The 15,299-nt window shown below is 44.5% G+C and overlaps 1 protein-coding gene across 3 annotated transcripts in view; it reads right to left on the minus strand.

Moving 5' to 3' along the window:
- TENM4 (teneurin transmembrane protein 4) overlaps window positions 1–15,299 on the minus strand; it is a 419,617-nt gene that overhangs the window by 132,442 nt on the left and 271,876 nt on the right. For 2 of the 3 annotated variants that reach the window (XM_029911562.1, XM_029911563.1), the window contains one exon: window positions 7,922–8,107. In XM_029911562.1, coding sequence (XP_029767422.1) covers window positions 7,922–8,107 — 186 coding nt within the window. Of the gene's footprint in view, window positions 1–1,789; window positions 1,817–7,921; window positions 8,108–15,299 lie in introns of all 3 variants that reach the window. The other variant, XM_024200637.2, reaches the window with a different exon arrangement.

Genomic DNA, 15,299 nt, shown 5'->3' on the forward strand with positions numbered 1-15,299 from the left:
TTTTTTTTTTTTTTTTTTTGCTTGGGGCGGCAGAAATGCTGGAGCCGGCCTTGGCTCTGCAAGATGATTTTTCATCTTCTGTTACCCCTTGGTTCTTATCTGCTACCCTTTGATCCAATCTTCTCCAGTGCAAATGTAGATGAAAGGAAGAAATCCTGAGAGTTTTTGAAATGCAAAGCACTGACATGTACAACATTAGCAAGAGGTTCTGATCACACCTAGTGCTGAATATTCTTTTAAGAATGCCACCACTGCTACTCCATAAAGAAAGACAAGGAGCCCCGTGCCTTAATCTAACAAAGACCCCCTATTTTTTTTAGTTTAAAGCAAGTCAAGAGTGTTTCATTGACCCTTGCAATTAGAGAAAATTAACTGCCACTGAACAGATAGTCAATCTAAAGCCATAGATTCAGGAACAGACACTGCTCTTTGGTGCTGCTCTCTCACGAAAGGACTAATCAGTTGTTGAAACCATTGACATTTCCTTATCATTAATATGTGGCTGGCCACTCAGAGACTTTCCCTATTTGTGGTTCTACTTGAACATGCACTTTAATATCAAATGAAGCAGGAAACAGATACCAGGTCATAAATTCATCTGGAGAAGTGCAGCTGTCAGGACCACCATGTTTCTTGTCACACACTTAAAGCCTAAAGACAGAGCCTTCATTTTAACCATTCACCGGACCAAAATTTTGGCATGTTTGTCCTTCTCCATGAACCTCTAATGGTTGGTTACCATTTCTGATTGCTCACAACCGTAAAGGATCTTGAAGTCTAAATTTAGTGGTAGAAAGAGCGTCCCTTGAGCTGTTTTTTTTTTAATGGCAAACTGACTGTTTTGTGTGGTATCAGCGGCCACCTAGAAGGACATTTGTGTCCAACTCAATCACATTTATTGTCCGTTTGTTATACTTATCTGGGAAATGTTCATTGTCTCGGCATCTTATATAGTTATTGCACTTTTTGGGACTGCAGTCAATATTTCTAATTAAAAGTCAATTTGGCTGCTACAGCTACAATTTCATAAATTAAATCAGATAATGAATTGCAGCTCTGAGATAGGAACAACTGAGTGTTTTGAATATGGAAATTTGGTGTGAAAAACAATTGCACTGGTTTCCTAACAGTGTCACTCCGTTTTCTTCTGTTTGACACCAAGATGAGATCAGAATCAGGCCCCAGACTTGTTTTACCAATACAAATAGGTATGTAGGGCCAGATATTCAGCTGGTGTAAATCAGTACAACTCCATTAACTTCAATGGAATTTTACTGATTTACACAACTGGAGGATCTGGCCCAAAGACCATAGCATTTTCATATAAAGAAAAATATCTCCCCTTAAGCACCCCAGGAAGATTTCTCACCTAAAGATCAAAACCTAGAGACTTCATACAGAAAACACACTCACCTGCTTGTTACCATATGGATCATATACATTTAATAAAACAAACGCTGCGTAGTGCACCTGCTGTATTGCAGACATGTTTTTTTTCCTCCTGACTTTGATTACCTGGCTGGGTGGGGTGGGGATGAGAGATGTTGTGGAGGGGAGGGAGAGAGGAAGGGTACACTGATATAATGTTAACATGAGATCACAGCATCTACAAAGGATGACGCTCCAGACACATTTCCTACCGAAATGACCGGAACGTTCACCCTTCCAGGTATTAATGAAAGATTTGTGACAATGAGTAAAAGATGCAACCTCAAGACAGCATGTTCACAGTGCATATTTTTAAAAAAAACACAAAGACAACAGGAAAAAAGAGGAAGGAAGACCATACCTTTCACTACCTTATCCAGATAGTGAGCTTGGGAGATAAAAGACAGGACATTTAAGGTAGGATTGAATAAGTGCAGTACAGCTTACTATGAGATTGTGCAGGTGCAAAGAAAGGCACAGGAAAGTTTGCTATGATATTAAAAGAAAAAAAATTTATTGTGGGGAGAGGAGAAGGAAGGAAAGGGTGGAACAAAACTATTCTCAATCAAAGAACTGAGGAAGGCTGTGTTCAATCATCCATTTCGTCTGGTTGCAGGGATTCAATAAGCTCAGCAAGAGAAACAGGAAGGTAAAAATAAATGGCAGAACATTGTAAGGTTCTGATCGCTTGCAACAACCCACCTCTGCGATAGGAAAAACAGTGTCTTTCCAAAATTCTTCCACCTTGCCTAACAGTATCACATTTTCTTAACAAAGATGCCTTGTTCCCCTGTGGCCCTATTGGAATTGGAAAGTCTTTTACTTTTGGATCTGATAACATATTGCATTTATACAGCCCAAGATTTTCATTTGCTTTCGAAAATTAAACTAACTTCACAACAGCTCTGCAAGGAAGGTAAGTGTTAATACACCCAATGTAAGGAGAGATAAAGTGAAGTACAGAGAGGTTGTGGAGGCATACAGGGCAGTCATGTGCCCAATTCTCATTGCAAGTCAATAGGAGTAGAGTGCCTTTGACAACTGCTACCTAATCGGTCTGCCCAAGTTCACACACGAAGTCAGTGGCAGAGGCAAAAATAGAACACAGAAATCATGACTTGCAGCTCTCTGCTCTAGCCAGCAGACCACACTCCTTCTCTTAACATCAGTTGATCTCTGTTAACAAAGATGCTTGGGGGAATTTTCTGCTTTTCTCTCTTTTGCTCCCTCCCTCAAACCCTTTGCTCCCACAACTGTTGTTAAGTAAGAGCTGTTAAACGTTATTTCTCCAGTTCCAGCACTATTCCTAAGCTCCCTGTGATCTTGCTCTCAGAGGAGTCCTTGCACCCTAAGGGGGAGTTTCTCATTTCAGATCGGTTCATGGAGAGCACCCAAGTAGAGGGTCACAAACCTTAAGCAGGATTTCTCCCCCCGCCCCTTTGAATCTAGAATCCTGTAAGTCTAATGGGTTAGTGGAAGCACAAGCCCACTTTTGTAAGTGAGCTAAGAGGGTCTTCATTCCCAGAGTTAGACACCAACGGACTGCGGTTCACAAATCACTCCTACAGAGAAGGATTGAATACATGCAGCGCAGCTTTGCTTACAAGCCCGGAGAGCTGCAGAAGTCCAGGAATGGGCGATTCTGGTTTAAAAATGCAGAGCGGCCCAACATACAAAACCTTGGCCAAAGTTTTGCCTCACCGCTGAAATTTTCAGATGTGAAAATGTTTACAGGGGGAAAAAAATGGAGGGAGTTGCCAGGCCAGCTAGACCAATTATTTGCAGATGTTACCTTTTAACTTAGATGGCTTGAAGAACAATGCAGCCTAATATGAGAATATCCCGTATGTGGCCCCAAACTTATGCCACACTAGTAGATTCAGACATAAATATTTCACCCTGAACTTATGTTGTTCCCATGCACGTGTGAGTGGATCAGCTGTGGGCACTCCTTTGGAAAGGTGCAAAGGGACTCTGTACAACGGGCATGTAGAATGAGCTTAGGAAAGGCGCAATGGGTGCTCTAAATGTGGCCTGCTCCTGTTCTGCCTTTCACCCGAGTAAATCGGGTACAGCGTCAACGAAGTCACTGGAGTTAAAGTGGTCTAACATAAATGTAAGTGAGAGGGCAGCATGCAGCCCTTATGTGCTTAGCAAGTGGAGATAACATGAGTTTATGCCATAGTGATACTGACAAAGGCCGTGTCAGTCCTTGAAACTGACCCATGTTTGGTATCCAGTGTCAATTACAATTCCCCGCCTCATCCAGGGCCAACCTGTGTTTAAAGCTGATGCAGAAAGCGTTGGAACGAGGCATCAAACATACCTGTGCAGTGGGTGCTGACCATGGCTTGATCCTCTCCATGGAAAACACCACACTGTGTTCAGTCGTGAGACTGGTTGTCAAACACAGCTCAGTTTCTACTGCAGATAGGGCCAAACACTCTAGCATGCTCAGACATCTGAACACCTAGAGTTCTGGTCTGACGGTAGCCTAGAACTTTTACCCCATAGAGAACAGAATCCTGGCTTAATGTGTCTTGTTTGGAGTCCAGCTGCTCAAGTAGAAACTGAGAGGCACTGATTACAGCCCAGACTACTCAGAGTGTGTGTAATTATTTATGCAAAGGCATTGATGAAAGCCTATCCCAAAGGATAGATTTCTAAAAATCAGGAGTTTCTCTAAGTAAGACAAAACAAGGCCTGATTGTCTCATAAGCAACAGCCCATGTTGGGAGGGATAACGTCTGTTTGTCTGTCTAGATACACGTTGTGGCACCCATCACCATAAAATCTCACTGCTATGGAGGGACCATGCAGCATTCAGGTGCTCTCAGCCAAAATTACGGAGGGCAGCATGTGCTCCTCTTCCCTCCCACACTGGCTTATCTCTGCTGGCTGGTACAGAGAAGGGACCATCTCCCCACCAGCTATGGAGAATCTAGAGCTGACTGTGGCACTACAGTCTTGTGTTCAGAGCCCACAAGGACTGTGTCTATACCTAACTCCAGTATAGGGGTGGCAACTGGATGGGAGACTCCTTGTGCCCGCTCCTCCACGTAGGATGACCAGATAGCAAGTGTGAAAAATCGGGACAGGGAGTGTGTGTGTGTGGGTTTAATAGGAGCCTATATAAGAAAAAGACCCCCAAATCAGGACTGTCCCTATAAAATCGGGACATCTGGTCACCCTACATGGCATCTAGGAAGGGTAATACATAATCTGCACCAAAGCCTCCAGGATCATGTACTTGTAAACAGCTTCACAGAGGAATTCACATAGAGGATGAAATTTGAGTCCCCTGTGTAAAGTCCAAGTTGCCAGGTAGAACCTTTCCCTTGCATCACAGAGGCAGGATGCAGAGCAATCATAACACTCATGTACTATAGCCAATGGGTGTGGTTCATTATACCTATTATGCAAAGTTTGTGGCTAGACTCCCATGGATCCATGCAATTTCTGGACTCACCAGCAACAACCTGGTCACACCGTGTAGTCCACTCATGGATCACCCCAATCAACCTATGGAGTGGCCCAATGCAGAGCCAAGCTACAATTTGGCCCTTTGGAGGCAGGGGGAGGGATTTCACCTTTAAACTCAGGTTCTCCTAGAAAGCCCAGTGGTCTCTGTGGGTGGCAGATGAGTGGTGGAGCCTAATAAAACAAAATTTAATTGTTGCTACTTTACTTGGGCCAAAGGAAATGTTCTAACGTAGTGGAGACTCCACCAAGTGAGGGCTGCATTATGTATGTTCCTTAGTTCCTGTTTTAAGAATTCAGAGTAAATAAATTAAGTAATTCTGCAGGATTTAAAGATCCCTGCAGTTATATAATCAACTTTATGTTCCACCCTCTTGCCTGAATGAAGGAAGGTTGCTGAATTAGGATGATGAACACAAGCTTCTGCATCAATTTCCTGGTTGGGAATTAACTGAGGTTACGCTAATGAAATCTCAGAACGTGAGCAATCAAGCTACTATACTTGGTAACGTAACTCTTTGTATGAGCAAACAAAATTAATCCACTGGGATCACAGTTCCCTGGTAGCATGAGAAAGTGCTTCCTATTCATTCCTTCCCAGTAAACAAGAAAATAAAAGGAGTTCTTACTCTCATATGTGCTCAACAGGAAATGGAAGGAGAAACTTCCTTTACTTGTATCATCCATTTCTACCACTGTTACCTGCACACATGGCAATATTATTAAAGAATTACTTCAGCAATGGGGTTTAATGCTTCTCATTGCTAATGCAGGCTGGGCAACGACACAGACATATAAGGGATTACTGTCAACAGAACATGTTGCCATGCAGGGAAATTACACAAGGACAAGGGGAATGCTTACCACACACTTAATGTAATTCCAAGTCAATGTCCTTTCATCTGTGCCAATATTACTAGCTTATTACTCCTTCACACGCCATTCAGTTTCCTTGGATATTTATGACTTTGTCAGATCTCCTTTATATTATACAATTACCAATGAATATTCGTAGGAAATATGGTTTACAGCTTCAGAGGCATGAGTGTATGTACAAATTTGTTGTTAAACCACAGTATCTGGAGGGTAGGCGGGGGGAAGGAAACTGAATTACTTCTGCACTCAAAATAAGGGATGGTTCCTAAAGCCCAGACAGCACTGCAGTGGGAATGTAGTACTGTATGAAAGTACAGTGGGTGCCATTAAAATCTCGATGCTTGCTGCATTGCGGTGTTTGCCTTTGCCATGATAATGTAGACTCCCTATTCTAAGAATGAGGAGTGCTGCAAACAATATGGTCACTTTAATTAGTGTGAAAGGTAAAACCCGTTTGAAAGCAATCTTGGTATGTCAGCTGCAGATCGAAATATCACACACATTCTCTGTATTACTACAAAGAAATTTGTATTTTGTTTTTGAATCAGCATTAATAGAATGAGATCCACTGTATGAACTGGGTACTTTTGTGTATGAATACAGCCCAAATCAAATTGTCCTCTGGATTTAGGACATTTCCCTAAATGTAAGTATTTTCACCAAGGATAATGATGAATTTTTGTTGCAATCCATCACCTCAAAGTCTACAGTTTGGTGAACCGAGTGCTATAAATAGAACTATGAAACAATATTACACAACCATGGTTCCCCAATTAACACATGATTGCTTTCCTTTCAGTTTAAAGTCATTTGTGAGAGGGATTTTCACCCACTGTTAATGGGAAGAGCTGAAAGCTGTTAGGCACGTGGAAGAGAAAACAGAATGTAATTTCTAATGAGTCGTAGGGAGTTTTTGAGTGCCAGACATTTTTCATTAGGGATGTTTGTGAAGACCATAATGTGGTAGAGGGACATTAGCCAGAACTGAGCCACAAACATGGTTTGTTGCATTATCCTATTGCTGGAATTAAAGTATTTGTGATTATGCTTCAGTTACTGACTATCTTTGCATGTGTGAATGGTGCCCAGGCTGATAACTTGGATGCTTAGCTATGCTGACAAATGAATTTAAGAATAACTGATAAAAAACAGAGGGCCAAATTCTGCACTTAGTGACACTAGTGTAAATCTGGAGTGACTCCTTGGGCGTCAGCTGAGCTACGCCAGATCCAGTCTGGTGTCACTGAGACCCATTAGTGAATTCTAAGTGTAGGCTGGATACTACTAATGTTACTGCTCGTGTGACTTGGACAGGTTGTGTAGGCAACTCCACTGAACTGGGATCAAATGGGCAACGTTGTGATACTCAGACAGAAGAAAAGGCAAGGTGCAGCAGGGAGTAAACTTAACTCAGATGAAGAGGCAGCGTAAATCTGAACCACATTATTAATGAGCACACAGATGTCTTAAGGCAGGGACAGTGCCACTTTCTATAATGTTAAGCACATTGATGGCACCTTATAAATAATAATGATCTGTGCGCCACAAGTTCAGAGCTTAAGGTAATGCCAGGTGCATTAGATGTACGAAGATGGTGAGAAAGAAAAGTGAGATGACTAGAGAGATAGTGAGGCAGAGAGAGAATTAGCAAGACAGCTTTGAAAATCAGCGAGACATTTTCTGAATATAATTCTCCGTGTCACTGATAAATTGTGCAAATAATGGAGTGAGTCAGGGTAACAGAAACTTAAAACAGGCTGCATGTTTCTGAATAAGCAGATATCACAGTACAGAGGAGTCTTGGAAGCCAATGAAAAGACCTTTTACAAGAGTCAGAAGTGGGGCATTTTCCGAAGCCTCTAGGTAAGGTTTGACAGCTTGTGTCTGAGAGATCAAACACTATATATGTATATTTCACCTCTGATAGTAAAAATATATATATCTAACCAGGTCATCACCAAATGAAAGGACATTTTGTCTTGTTCCCACATGAAAATGTATGATGTCAGAACTTGAAATCCAAGAACAAAGGTGCTCATGCTACACTAAGTCACATAGATTCAATTCAGCATGCTTCTTTTCTCCCCCATCCTCTTCCTGCTCCTCAATTATTCTTTTAAAAGTATTTTCCCCCTACCAATAGTGCAGTGCTCTCCGTTCCAGCCCGGGCTGCATTCACATTTGCCATCCCGACATGTCCCGTGCTCATTACAGCGTGGGTGACACGCCCGCTGATCACAGGCTGCGCCCATCCATCCCTCCTCGCAGCGGCAGGTGCCTCCGACACAGAGGCCGTGTCCTCCGCAATCCGCTGCACAAATCTCTGTGGGAGAGGAGAAAAGAGAGGGGGCAGGGTGCGGGGGGAGAAATCCAGAATGTTATTGTTAACAAAGCAGCCACACTTCACTACCTCGCCTTACGGGGAATGAAAGGAATTCCTGCCGCTCATAACACTAATCCTTTCTGACAATAAGAATCTAATAAGTAGATTAGAAAAAAGAGACGGACATGGATTGCAGAGGTCTGCTGCGATTGATCCTCCTCTTTGCTTTCGAATTCTATCACACTCCACAAGCTTTTGTGCTGACCACATCCAAAGGGGAAGGCTCTTCCAACAAACGGAATAAAAGTCAAATTTAATTAAAAACTGGTTAAGTGTGAAAACAATGCACCGATAAATCACTGATGATAAAGTTAAGTGCAGGCAAAGTCTATTTGCAGCTTGTTAGCCCATGATTCTGGGGCTGTGATTCATGAAATCACCTCTTTTATTTTTGGTTAACGTTAATAAAGAGCATTTTTATGTAGGTTTTCTCTGTGGGGGAAGCCAGGAGTCGGTTTTACCACTCCCTCATTAAAAATCCCCTTCCAGGCATTGAGGGGCCTATATTCTTATCTGATGAGATTTATAGTCTGCTGCTTGTGGGGCTGCTATGAGTCCTCAACGTTCCCCGATGTCACTGGAAGCTGAGGATGCTCAATGCCTTGGCACTCATCTCCTGGCAGGATCAGCCCCTGCAGGCCTTATCTGTAGACGTATTAGGTGCCCACAGCTCTCATAGACTCTGGTGAGACTTGGGGTGCTTGGCATCTCTGAAAATCTGGCCCTAAAATCCTAAAACCTGGCCCCTTTCACCCACATCTTATTTTATTATTGGTCTGGGGAAAAAGGGCTGGAGGGGGCCAGACATCCATGACACAGACGGTAAGTGCCTATTTCTGCTATTATCATTGGAGACTGGCTCACAGGAAAACAATCAAACAAACCCCAAAGTGGCATTACGCAGCAGATGAAATTAAATGCATCCATTGCTGCTTCACCAGACGATGGAATGGTCAACTGACTTCTTACCTTCGATCTGTGTAACACAAACCTAATGACACTCTCCCCCTTTCAAGCCACATGTGAGTTCAAATACCTCGACTTCTTCTCAGACTAACGACTCCCTCTACTCCCTGGCAGTTCTGTACAGTACATATGAATGGGGCTGAATCTGCCCAGCAGTTCAGTATTTAACACCCGCTTAGCTGCTGTCCGTTTCAAGGGACACAACTCTCTCTGCTATAATCCTCACAGGGTGGAGAGGAAGGAGGGCATAGGGAGAGGGGACAGGAACATTTTTCCTTTCAGTGCATCCGTGCAGAGCTGGGCAGAATTCTAGCCAAGTACTCGACAGGCAGGGCAGTGGCTAATGCACCAGTTAGCATGCCACAGCTGAGCGGGGAAGGATCAGCTTGCTCGGGGTGTTATGAGGCCCCCGCAGCCCTAGGAATGTATGCTGCTAGCAGGCACTAGGAACCGTGCATGACACTCTCATGTTAAGGTGCAGTAAGGTGCTCTACAGAGCACATTTCCCTCCCACCGCCCACGCCACCCTGTTCTGTCCCACCAGGGTGGCTAAGGAGCCCAGGATGGCTTCAATCTCTCCCCTTTTGTGTGCCTCAGTATATTAGGGGCAGGATCTAGCCCTAGACATTTGTGGGTGAGGAAGGGGTTGGTATTATACGAGCCATTTGCTTCAGGTCACTGACTGCACATAAAACATTCAGGACTACTCAGTCTGCATTAACATCACACCTGACTGAAATTCAGCCTTATATAAGCTTGCCTTAGTCTTTTTCTAATTAATACTGCCAGTGACAGGGATCTTCAGACATACAGAGACTTTGAGGCACTTCTGCTATGCTTGGCGGGGCCGCTGTGTTCATTTTGATTTGGAGAGGGAGATTTGGCGTGTCCATAAAGCCAGCCAGCAGGGGTTTTACGACCTTACAATTAAATGGACCCTTTCCTTCAAGGCACTCAAAGCTCTTTACAGAGAGTAATTACTGTAAGAAATAATAATACTTAGCCCTTGTAGAACACACCTCATTCTCAAAATGCCTTACAAACTTTCCAGCTGTTTGCCACACACTACAATGTATGTGTTTGTAATCGTTTCATAAGAACATAAGTATATAAGAACGGCCATACTGGGTCAGACCAATGGTCCATCTAGCCCACTATCCTGTCTTCTGACAGCGGCCAGTGCTGGCCAGATGCTTCAGAGGGAATGAAAAGAGCAGAGCAATTTATCGAGTGATCCACCTAGGATTGGCAATTTTGGTTGGATGTATTCCTGGAAGTTTGTCACATGACATAATTTTTAATTAAACATTAATCTTTAATTCCAGGCCAATCCTGGAGAGTTGGCAACCTTAGATCCACCCCTTCTCCTCCAGCCAATTCCCTTCATTTCAGTCAGTCACAGCTCCTTGAACTCTTTCTGCTGAATCATACAGACTTCAATTTCTAATAATGTACTTTGGCTACAATTTTCAGAAGCACCGAAGTGACTCATGACCTTAAGTGTCATTTTCAAAAGTGACTTAGGGCCAGATTTTCAAAGTATTTAGGAGCCTAACGATGCAGGTAGGTGGCTAGTGGTGCTTAGGTGCTTTTGAAAACCCCACCAGGAGCCTATCTGTATCTTTAGGTGCCTAAATACCTTTAAAATCTGGCCCTCAGGAGTCAATGGAACACAGGCTCCAAAGTGCCAAAGGCCCAGATTTTTAAAGGTTTGTAGGTTCCTGAGTCACTTATGTGTTTTTGAAAGTTTTACCCTTTGCGTCTGGAATTAACAAATTGATTCTCTCAACTCCCATGTGGAATGGTGAGTATTGTCACGTCACTGTACACACAGGGAAAATGAGGCACAGACCAGTTAAGTGGCGCACTTCAGATCAGCGGGATAGCTGGGAACAGAACCCAGCAATCCTTATTTCCTGCCCCCTGCTCTCATCAGCAGACAACACAGCAACGGAACTCGGCCGATTGAGGTATCATGTGATTGCATTGGATGTTCAAATGAACTAATGTCGGAGTCAAGCTGAGCACCTGCACTGGAAAAAGTTGGCTGACCTGTGAGATGATAAAGTCTGGGAGAAAATAAAGTAAACAGAGGACAAACTAAACAATTTATGTCAAAGAGCCCTCACCCAGAGGAGGAGAAATGCCTTGAGACTGAAGAAGTTCAAGACTTTTTGCATTTAAGTCCAGGATAAGAAGGCAATGTTACATGAGCCTCTGGTGCTTTTCCCCATGGCTTAGCGAAGGGGTTGCTCCAGTCCTAGGTTGAAATGACTCATCTGATTATGAAAATTCCCCCTGGGCTCTATCCTACAAGGGGCTGAGCGCACTTTACTGCCGCTGATGTCCTAGGGATGGATGGCCTAGTGGATAGAGTCTGGGACAAGGTCTCAGGAGGTTCAATTCCTGGCTTGGCAACAGACGACGATGGACATGCTGCTTTCTTCCTCTGTATCTAGGGTTGCCAGGTGCCCCGTTTTCAACCAGAACGCCCGGTCGAAAAGGCACTCTGGTGGCTCCAGTCAGCACTGCCGACCGGGCTGTTAAAAGTCTGGTTGGAGCTGCTGCAGGGCTAAGGCAGGCTAGTCCCTACCTGTCCTGGCACTGCGCTGCACCTGGGAAGTGGCCAGCAGGTCTGGCTCCTGTGGGGGGGGGGGAACGGGGCTCCGTGCGCTGCCCCTGCCACGAGCACCGGCTCCACACTCCCATTAGCCAGGAACCGCGGTCAATGTGAGCTGGGACGGGGGTGGTGCCTGCGGGTGAGAGCTGCGTGCGGAGCCGCCTGGTCCCCCCAACTAGGAGCCGGACCTGCTCACCGCTTCAGGGGCGCAGCATGAAGCCAGGACAGGCAAGAAGCGTGCCTTAGCCCCGCCGTGCCGCTGACCGGGAGCCGCCTGAGGTAACCCCAAGCCCCAAACCTGGAGCCCGCTCCTGCACCCCAAATCCCTCATACCCAGCCTCACCCCAGAGCCCGGACCCCCAGCCAGAGCTCTCATGCCCCCTGCACCCCAACCCCTTGTCCCAGCCCAGAGCTCCTCCCACACCCTGAACCCCTCATCTCCAGCCCCACCTCAGAGCCCGCACCCCAACCCAGAACCTGTACCCCCTCCTGTACCCCAACCCTCTGCCTCAATCCGCAGCCCCCTCCTCCACTCCAAATTCCTCGGCCCCAGCCTGGAGCACCCTCCTGCACCCCAAACCCTTCATCCCTGGCCCCACCCCAGAGCCTGCACCCCCATTCCAGAGCCCGTACCCCCTCCCATGCCCCAACCCCCTGCCTCAACCTGCAGCCCCCTCCCACATTCCGAAATGAAAGTGGGGACAAAAGGAGGCTATTATGAATCCATCTTGAGAAACTGATCAGAGTTATTTAAAGGTGTGAAACTAGGGTAAAGGTGTGACACTACAAACAGGGTGAATTCAGATAAGTGTTAGGAAAAAGCTCCCAAAGGTGAATCTCTGTGGACTAAGTCTTCTATGAAAAGGGGAGGAAGCCCCACTGCTTGGGACATTTAAATCTCAACTGGAACATCCACTAGCACTGTAGAGAACAACTCTGCAGTGGCAGGGGCATGCACTAGATGATCTGAAACAGTGGTTCTGAACCTTTTCTACCCCTTCTCCACATAAGAATCCCTCCAATCTAGCTGGGATCTAGTCAGAGCAAGGACAGGGTGGTTGTGACCATCAGGTGGAGAACCCAGGATCTAATAGACCTTCTCCCTCTCTAGTGTAAAAAAGCCAAATCCGCAATGGAATTTTTCTAGGTGAGAATTTGGCCCTAGATATCTAGGATTCTAGTCCCAAAGAGCCCTAAATAAAGAATCTCAGCTGACAATCTATATCAATACCTGTGGGAAAAAAAGATACTTCAGACAGTCTCATTAACATGTAATTTAATGATTCTTGACAAGGAGAGCCAGGCATTCGCCAACCTAAATCTTCCATTTAACAGCCAGTTTAAAAATAGCTGTGAACTGTACGATTTAAATAGCCGTACAGCACACAGCTTGCCACACACATCAACTAGCCCTTTATAACCTGGTCTTCTTGTGCTCACAGGTGTCTAATGGATGATTAAATAGCCGGAGTAGCTTTTATTTTTATGGTGGGACTCTGAGACATGATCAAAGGGGATTTGAGATTAAGTTTTCTTTTAAATACAGGTCTTTGCAGGCAACTTGAATTGGGCAAGGTTGATTTACTGAAGCGGGCAGGTGAATTGTTACCTTGTCATTTGGACCGAGCGATAGGATTTGCCATCTCCATTTTTAATTGGAGCCACATTTTTTTTTAAAGTTTCCCAATTCTGCTGTTAAAATTAGAGTGTGATTAGCTACCATGTGAGCCGTGTGAGTGACTCAGTAGAAGAAAAGCGTTTAATTCTCCTGTTACCGTATCCACAGGCTCTGGCCAGCTGCATTATGCTGCTCCTGCCTATTTAAGCTTAGCTAGAACACTCCGCTTGGGTATAAAAGCCCTGCCTGTTAACAAATATTTTCACACCAGCTGTCCCCAAAAGGTGGCTGAATATTTTCTTTCATCTTTAATCTCTTTTACTGTTGGTACAAATAGCTTAGCCATTCCGTAGCCTATTTCTAGGTGCATTGTATATTCCCACATCCTTGCCATACTGTTTTTCTTTCTTTGCTGTCACAATGCCTGCAGCCCCTTGCAGGAATTCAAATGCGCTTGTGGCCTATATTGGGGTTTCACAAACTGCAGGCCAAATTCTGAGCTTGAATGGGGCTCCCATTGGCTCCAATAGGAGCAAACAGTCCATGCATGTCGGAGAGAAAAATCTGACTCACCTCCACCTGTACCCCAGGAATGGCCTTATGTCCCTTCCCTATGGAACAGAATAACAGAACAAAAACAAGGTGGCGGCTGGCTTCCAAGGCCTGGCTCAGTGCTGGGTAGAAAGCAAAGGTGCTGTCCAAAGAACTGGGGAATACACTCCAAACCTCTACAACAGCAGGGGGAATCAAGAAATGGAAAATCTAGAGCTTCAGACAGTTCTCCAACTGACGAGTGTGGGGCATGTAGGTCGCTAACACTACACCTTGCTCCCCACCCTCACTATTGCACCAGCTACACTAATTAGCATGAACCAGCTGATCAGCAGAAGTTAAGTTTATTTCATGGAATCACAGAATCATAGAATCCTAGGACTGGAAGGGTCATCTAGTCCAGTCCCCTGCACTCATAGCAGGACTAAGTATTATCTAGACCAGTGGTTCTTAACCTTTACTGCAGCCTGCACCTCTTTGGCTCTCAAAACATGTTCTCGCACCCCTTAAACCTAGATATTTTTGTTAGTATATTACAGTAATCGTTAAAAAATGCATAATGTTAATAAATACATAGGTTTGATGAAACAAAGTAGTTGTACTTACGTGCCTGTGCTTAATTTGTGTTTTCAATGATTTACCTTCTAAAAAAATCTGGCATATCTCGCACACCCAGGGGGTGCGTGCACCCCAGGTTAAGAACCACTTATCTAGACCATCCCTGACAGGTGTTTGTCCAACCTGCTCTTTAAAATCTCCAATGATGGAGATTCCACAACCTCCCTAGGCAATTTATACCAGTGCTTAACTACCCTGACAATTATGAAGTTTTTCCTAATATCCAACCTAAACTGCCCTTTCTGCAATTTAAGCCCATTGCTTCTTGTCCTATCCTCAGAGGTTAAAGAAAACATTTTTTCTCCCTCCTCCTTGTAACAACCTTTTATGCACTTGAAAATTGTTATCATGTCCCCTCTCAACCTTATCTTCTCCAGATTAAACAGAACCATTTTTTTCAGTCTTCCCTCAGAGGTCATGTTTTCTAGACCTTTAATCATTTTGTTGCTCTTCTCTGGCCTTGCTCCAATTTGTCCACATCTTTCCTGAAATGTGGTGCCCAAAACTGGACACAATTCTCCAACTGAGGCCTAATCAGCGAGGAGTACAGAGGAAGAATTACTTCTCATGTCTTGCTTACAACATGCCTGCACATCTCAGAATGATGTTTGCTTTATTTGCTACATGGTTACACTGTTAACTCATATTTAACTTGTGATCCAATATGACCCCCAGATCCCTTTCCGCAGAACTCTTTCCTAAGTAATCATTTCCCATTTCGTATGTGTGCAACTGATTGTTCTTTCCTACATGGAATA

Source organism: Terrapene carolina, unplaced genomic scaffold (assembly GCF_002925995.2).
Source record: "Terrapene carolina triunguis isolate 2854851 unplaced genomic scaffold, T_m_triunguis-2.0 Scaffold97, whole genome shotgun sequence".
NCBI lineage: Eukaryota > Metazoa > Chordata > Testudines > Emydidae > Terrapene > Terrapene triunguis.